We start from the raw sequence: 7,390 nt of genomic DNA, 5'->3' as shown, positions 1-7,390 counted from the left end.
TCTTTTCACCGGAAAAGAAAATTTTTACCTTCCCTTGAAAGGCAAAATGGCTATAACGCCAAAAGTGGTCGTATTATTAAGATATGCTTATTATTAAATAATTATATATCCCTGTTTCCGCGTTTCTATTAGCATTGAATAAAGAAAGTATAATTTTTGTCACTTCGTTCAACGAAATACTTTTGTATGCAGTTTTCCTTCCTATTATTATGCAAATGATTCTATTTCTTATGACGAATATGGGGATTACTCTTTACACTGTAACAATGGATTTTTATCGTGTTCTTTTATTCTATTTTGAAAAAGTGATTACTTTATCTTCATCCATCAATTTATTTGACGATATATAAAAGTAACATATTTACCATAGAGTTGATAAGCTTGCACTTTTTATATTTTGATGACACTTATTCTCAATTTATTTGACGAAGCTATCTGTCTAAAATCTAAAATTTTCGCTGCATTATTTGTTTTTGTCAATAATGGTAATTTTGGTAACAACAAAAATAATACTCCATCGCCTTTTACTCTTCAAATAACTTTGAACAACTCTCGAGACCGAGTATCTCTTTTTCTCTTTCTTTGAAACTTGTACTTATTAATATTTTCTTAAAAATAAAAATTATGAATTAATTTAATCACAGGTGAATCATTTTGTGCGCATGCAAATTATTATCGCATTAATAGAAATCTTTCCAACAAAAGAAACTTCAATCTAAAGTATTTCTATTTGGATCCTTGATCACAGATAATCCCTCCAAATGTTACAATTTATAATTCTTTCAAAATTTAAAAATTGTCCTGAAACAAAAAGCGATAAAAATTAAAAAAAAAAAATTCTAACTCGATCCAATTTAAAATATAATATATAAATAATAATACTATATAAAATTATATAAAATAATAATATAAATAATGCAATATAAATAATATTGCACACAGCGCAACATCCATGAGAAACTCGAATCGTGAACGCGTTTCCTCGTGGCGTTGACCTTCTATGTTGCACGTGAACGTGTCTCGTGTAATAAAGAGAGCCTTCTCGGGATGGAGAGAGGAGGGGAAGGGGGAGAGGGGAGGGAGAGGCGAAGGCGGCGAGCTGAAAAGATCGAGAGGATCCCGTGTCTCTCGCGATAAAGCGACTTTCTCGACTTTCGAACGTTCAGCCGGTCATCGGACCTCGGAGTGAAAGTAAACTCGGAGGAAGATGTGATCTTGGCGACCGTGGCATTCGATCTTTATTTTATTCTTGTTAGATCGATCCGTCTTGATCGTTGGATTCGCCGTTTAAGCCTGTTTCGCGCGTGTGAGAACCGCCTTGGCAATTGTTAAATGGCGGATTAAACGGAGAAAATGAATTGGTAATAATTTGATCTTGCTATACTGATCTTTAAATTTTAATGGTATTGAAAATTGAAAGGGAAAATTGAAGTGCAAATTAATTAATGATTCTTCGATTCTTTTTTCTTAGATGATTAATTTAGATTCAAGGATACAACAGAGTTGGATATTAATAGTTGGAAATATTAATAAGCGAATTAATTGTTGTAAAATTTTGTTCAAAGATATTTGCTCGTATGAATCGTCTAAAAACGTAGAAGGAATTAAAAATCTGTATGGCGACGATTTAATTGAAGGAAGAAGAGGTATAGTGCGTATTTTATTTTATTTTATTAAAATCTTGTTGTCGTTGTTTTAATCGTTTTTATTTGACGATTAAATGTTTAAATGCCTAAAGTATATTACACAAATGCTAACATATATACACACACATTAACAGGATATAAAATAAAATAAAATAAGTTTTTATCATTTTTCTTCGATGCATACAATTTAAACGATTCTGCGCAGAAAAAAAATGCAATTCTCGGTTTTCGAATAACTTTCTAGAGAAGAAAAGTGCTTTCCTATCTCGTCTAACTGTTCGTCGCAAAATGGTGGATAAAAAGAAAGATTACTTTCACCGATGCTTAAAGAACATATACATTAGATACACAGTATGACAAATACTTTCTTGCATGTCGATTGTGAGTTATGCGATTATAAAATGGATATTAAATTTCTCAAGGACGTTTGCAACTTTCAAAAATCATCATTTTTTAATCGATGAATCTTAATCTCTCGATATTTCTAATTAATATCTAATAGTCGCAAACTTCAATCTGCTATAAGAAGACTATTCCATTTTTAAATTCTTACTGAAATAAAATCCAGATATATAATATTTCTATTTTGTGACAATTTCAGATCTCCAGATAAATATTTAGAATAATTTAGAATCTTTTTTCAAATATTCCTTTCTTTTCACTCGAAGCCATTTATATTGGCATTATATTGACTGTATAATATGAAAGAAAGCGAACAAATTATATTTATCATGCTTGTGATAGAAAACTTTATGATTTCATTCAAAAAATTTTAAGAATGAAACACTATAAAATTTACTATAATAAATTAATATCTTACATGCGTTCCTTATTAAACTTTACGATTTTTATTCTAAATTTCACCTCTAATTACAAAATTGGTAATAAACGAAACCTTTCTCCGCATCCCACAAACATCTTAATCTAATTGCACATGGGTCCGTGCATCCGTCCTCCATGCATGTCATGTTTAAAAAGTATATAAAGAGTCGTGATTTTAAACCAATCCAAACTCTCCAATATCTCTATCCATGAACAGCCTGCGCGATAGCCGGTATCGCCACGCTCACAGGAACAGAGACAGTATTATAAGGAGAAGTGTGAACAGGCATCCTGAAGTTCTGCGGTTGCTCTGCAGTATCCTCCTTCACGTCGTAACCTTGTTTCGGTTGAGCGAAGTTCGTTGGCCAATCGATGGAGCCACTGAAGCCACCAGAAACCGAAGAGCCATCTGTCGAGTAACTCGCTGTCACGTGCTGGCTTTGATAATTGTTGGCAAAACCGGTGACCGGATTGGACAAGAATTGCGGCCAGGATTTGGTCATTTCTTGGAGCTTCTGTTGGTACTCGTCCAGGGCCACCGTGTCTCTCAACACTATCCCTTCTTTACTACCGCCTATAGTGGCCGAGGGAACGCCATTCGGCAACAATACGCCATCTTGCGGCTGAGGGGATACGTTCTTATACAGGTCCACGCCTTTCTGTTGCAGCAGAAGAATCTGATCCTTGTCCGAGACAAAGCTCAAAGGATTATTTCCAATGATATCCTTCTCGATTGATCGGGAGGAATAGAATTTCTTGCGATCGTTGCGCCTCTCGTTGTAGTTTAAGGCGGTCTCCGGGTCGGGGAAGAAGGTTTCCGTATGCGAGGATTCGTACGATTGTCCCGAAGGTGAGTAATCGGAATCGGGCGAAGTGTACTGGGTTGACGAAAAATCTGGTTCCGGTTGATAATTTTGTTCTTGCAAGCTTGGTTTCCTGCAACGAATTTCAACGATGAGAATGATATAGATAACACGGTACAATGCAGGATACTAGGCATTATAACAGGAATTAAAATTTCCATTTTATCTATAGTTTCATCTATAGCTTTATTGATATGTATCTAGGATTTGAAAATGCTAATGAATTAGAAAATTGAATAATTAAAATTTGGAATGAAATTAGTTTGTATAATGTTTAGCTGTACAAGTATGCAATAATTGCAGTTATTCGATGCTTTGAATAATTTTTTAAAAATTTAAAAATTATTGAAGTAATCTTATTCTAATTAAATTCAATTATAATAAAATATTAGAATAGAGAAATGAGAGTTGCATTAAAGCAGTTTAGATTGTCATCACATAAATATTGAAAAAAAAAATTATTGTACATTAATCTTTTAATCTTCAAATTATAAAGCAGATAATAATTCAGAATTAAATTTCATAATATTTTTAAATGATTATCAAAAAATTATTAAAAACACAATTTGTCTATGGAGTAGAAATATTAGTCTGATGAATTGAACAGTTGTTCTACTGGCTACAGTAGAGTGTTATATGGATGGTCAGACAAGCGATAGTGTTACTCATCTTGAAAGTAATCTTTTATACGTTTTAGCATCTCCATATTAATAATTTATAATGTATTGTAATTATATTTCGACATGTATAATGCACATAAAATGCAATCTAATTCAAATATGAAATTCTCAATATAAAATACCGATTACTTTCACACATTTCATAAAAAGGAAAAGTAAAAAGGAAAATATAAAGTCAAAATTAATAAGTTATAGATGTGTTATAATGCATATTACAAATTTATAATAAATTAATCTTTTATCTCATATTAATTCTATTAAATAAAATAATTATAAAGAAATAAAATAATTACAAATTAAAAACTCATTGGAAACTCAAAATTCTTAAAAAATTAACAATTATTATTAAGCATAAACTTGTGTTCGAAGAGAAAAGAATTTTTGATGAAATTAAAAGTATATATCATAACTTTATTTTTTATGCAAAACTTTAGATACATCATAGTAAGGAGAAGCATTTTAAATATTTCAAAACTTCACAAATTCTCTGATTTTTCAAATTTTATGAATACAAAAATCAAAATATTATCCATCTCTAAAAATAAAAAATAAAAGATAAAAAAATAACAGATATTCTCACCTCTCACGACCTAATGAGAAACTGCCTTTGATCTTATCATAAGGGATGTAACCTTTTCCAAACGAAATGGCATGGCTGATGTCCTTTCCATATGGAATACGCACGTGATTAACGTGTTCGTAGCCTTGATCGAAGTCATCTCCTCCGTGAGGGAACGAAGGGCTTCTATACATAGATTTCTTCGGGAAATAATGTGCAGGAGGGCTATGATGATACTTTTGGTAATGAACCTCGTTACCGAGGGACGATTTTCTGAAACGTGGCATCGGTGGCTGCCACGATGGTCCCAAACCACCATGATACATGCGTCTCGTCTGTTGCGGAATCACCAGTACTACCTTGTTGCTGTGGAAATAAACAAATTTTGTTGAAATATTATTTAATAAAATAACTGTATCGAAAATTTTATGAGTATTCAGTCAATTCAGATTAAAGTTCTGCACCTTTGCATCAACTTTGACTCTATTTCTATTTTTTCTATTATTTTATAAGTTTTGTGTATATTATAATTTATATTTTAAATTATAATTATTATTTATATTTTCCTTTGCTGTTACATACAATAAATAAATAAACTTCGAAATGATTTAAGTTATTCGAAACGGTAGCTCATTCGTAAATCGCGTTACAAAGAAAAGTTTAGAATTTGATACGGTCTGATAACGAGAATTACATTCAATTTGCAAGAATACTTACGCATAAGTGATTAGAGGCCCGCTCGTTAGCAGCAACATGCAAAAAGCCTGTAAACACGGATTAGAGATTGAATGAGATATATTTTAATAAATATGAGTATAGAATATAACATAAAATACAATTGCAAGAAATTTTCTTCTTCTTCATGCAATGCAAAAATATAATTTTATTGCATTTTTGGGATGAAAAAATGTGCTTGGAAATAAAAATTTCTTATGCAGCATGTAAATATATAATTTTATTTAATTTTCTTTTATCAATAAAGTTTAATAATTATAATTTTTGAATAAAGATTGTTATTTGAATAGAAACTCTCGGATGTTTAAATCAGCCAATTGGTATTTGTTGCTTCTGAAAATCTGTTCGTAACAGAAAGCTCCAATGTTAAAGTGAAAAAATAAATAATACTTGTCGATTGTTTGATGATATGACTTTCATCGAAAATTAATTTGTTTCTCGTAATTATTTAAATTAAATTTTTCAATTTTCTTTCGAGTCGATTCAATATTTTATATCAATTCAATTTTCTTCAATTTTATAACTTCATAATTCAATAATCAAACATCTAATATAATTTAAGAATTTTAAATCTTCGTTGCATCGATTCACGAGAGAAATTATAAAATGATGTTAATTGAATTACATTACTTGATCATTTAATATTAATTTCTATCGAATACGTATCTTACAACATACAATTATAAATTGCACGAATTTTTTGAATCAAAGAATGTTTAATCTTTGAAATTATATCAAAACTTCTTTTAGAAATATATTCAATTCTTTAAATAAAAAAATACAAACATAATGTTTTCTTAGGATTAATTATACAATTATTATTTATCAAAACTCTAATAAATTTGACACGTTCGCTATAGCATTTATTACGTATTAATTTTCGTAATAATAAATGTTTAATATCCTTTTATGATTAAAAAGAAAATTTAATTTACTTAACACAATAAAATAAACAAATCAATCATCGAATCAACGAATATTAAATAATTTTGCACTCATATCTTTTTATTTTTTATTACAATTTTATTTAAACTCTTTTCCATACATGTTGAACTTTATTATAAATTCTTTTTTTTTTAATTCAACATTAATTATATCAAAATTCCTCGCATAAATATTATCTAATGTATTCCAAATTCTTTTCAAAGAGCCAAATATTGCAGTTTCTCTTGAATCAATAACTATCAATAAAATCTGAATGCAAGGGTTGATTGATAGACTTTTACAATTTATTTAAAATTGTAATAACAATTTACTCTAAATTGTGTGAATATTTTCTAATGAAACTCCATTTATATCGAATATCTCATGTTACAAATGTTACTTCTTCGATAGTATTCGAATCAATAATAATATAATAATGTCTCGACACAAAGCTATGGTACAAAATATCTTTTTGAATTTCCTTTCGTAATTACATTATTAATTACTCTTATACCATTACTCGGCAATGCTCGTATCAAAATCGTGCTACAAAATTAACCAAATTAAAATCCTTTTATATATTATAATATAAAATCCCTCCTCCAACGAATCATTTCTCTAATCAAAAACCAAACACTCCACTTACCGAATACCTCATGTTGCCAAAACTCCTTCCTCAACGCGACAACGCCTCGGCGAAGACAAATTCGTTCGAGTCGAGAGACGAAATTCGTGGCCCAGGGATTCGAGGGTAAGGTTGAGGCGGTCAAAATGGCGGCAGTGGATCGGCCGCGCTCTCAACGAAACCCGCGGCTTTGCCTCTCCGGTGTGTCTCTGGAACGGGTGCGAACAAATTGCGGGAGTCTCGTGCACGATTGTTCTCTTTTATACAAGATAAAAAGAGCATAATCGGCGTTGGGCGAGCGCGTGCACCTCCCACCGGCAAAGCTCCATCTCCTGGAAAGAGATCGGCGGCCGCCGTGGATGGATCGGCGTGCCGATATGAAACGGACGGCCGAGCGTGCCTCTGGCAATTTTTGTTCACGGGGAAATCGACACTTTCTTCTCTTCTCTAGGCGTTCACCCGCGGTCCGGCCGCGCCCCGCGCTTTCCAAAACAAGAACAAGGAGAATCGGCCGTTCTACATATTCGAGAGTGAGA

The 7,390-nt window shown here is 31.5% G+C and overlaps 1 protein-coding gene across 1 annotated transcript; it reads right to left on the bottom strand.

Moving 5' to 3' along the window:
* Nucleotides 1-2,671: 2,671 nt before the first annotated feature.
* Nucleotides 2,672-6,887, bottom strand: LOC122716917. The gene is made up of 4 exons (XM_043940434.1): nt 6,876-6,887; nt 5,288-5,334; nt 4,592-4,936; nt 2,672-3,404 (listed from the first exon to the last, which is right to left on the bottom strand). Exons 1-4 carry the CDS (start codon nt 6,885-6,887, stop codon nt 2,672-2,674), a joined length of 1,137 nt encoding a protein of 378 aa, XP_043796369.1.
* Between the last annotated feature and the right edge of the window lie 503 nt (nt 6,888-7,390).

This window comes from Apis laboriosa, unplaced genomic scaffold, assembly GCF_014066325.1.
Source record: "Apis laboriosa isolate Shangri-la unplaced genomic scaffold, ASM1406632v1 scaffold49_cov149, whole genome shotgun sequence".
Taxonomy (NCBI): Eukaryota; Metazoa; Arthropoda; class Insecta; order Hymenoptera; family Apidae; genus Apis; species Apis laboriosa.
Note: the sequence above shows the minus strand (reverse complement) of the source record. Positions and strands in the feature narration are given on the sequence as shown.

What these genes read in the sequence shown, in the direction of transcription:
- LOC122716917 (XM_043940434.1), bottom strand. An exon ending in GGGCCTCTAATCACTTATGC is followed by an intron (nt 4,937 to 5,287) that starts GTAAGTATTCTT and finishes TTATTTCCACAG; the next exon opens with CAACAAGGTAGTACTGGTGA. An exon ending in TTCTCATTAGGTCGTGAGAG is followed by an intron (nt 3,405 to 4,591) that starts GTGAGAATATCT and finishes AATTCGTTGCAG; the next exon opens with GAAACCAAGCTTGCAAGAAC.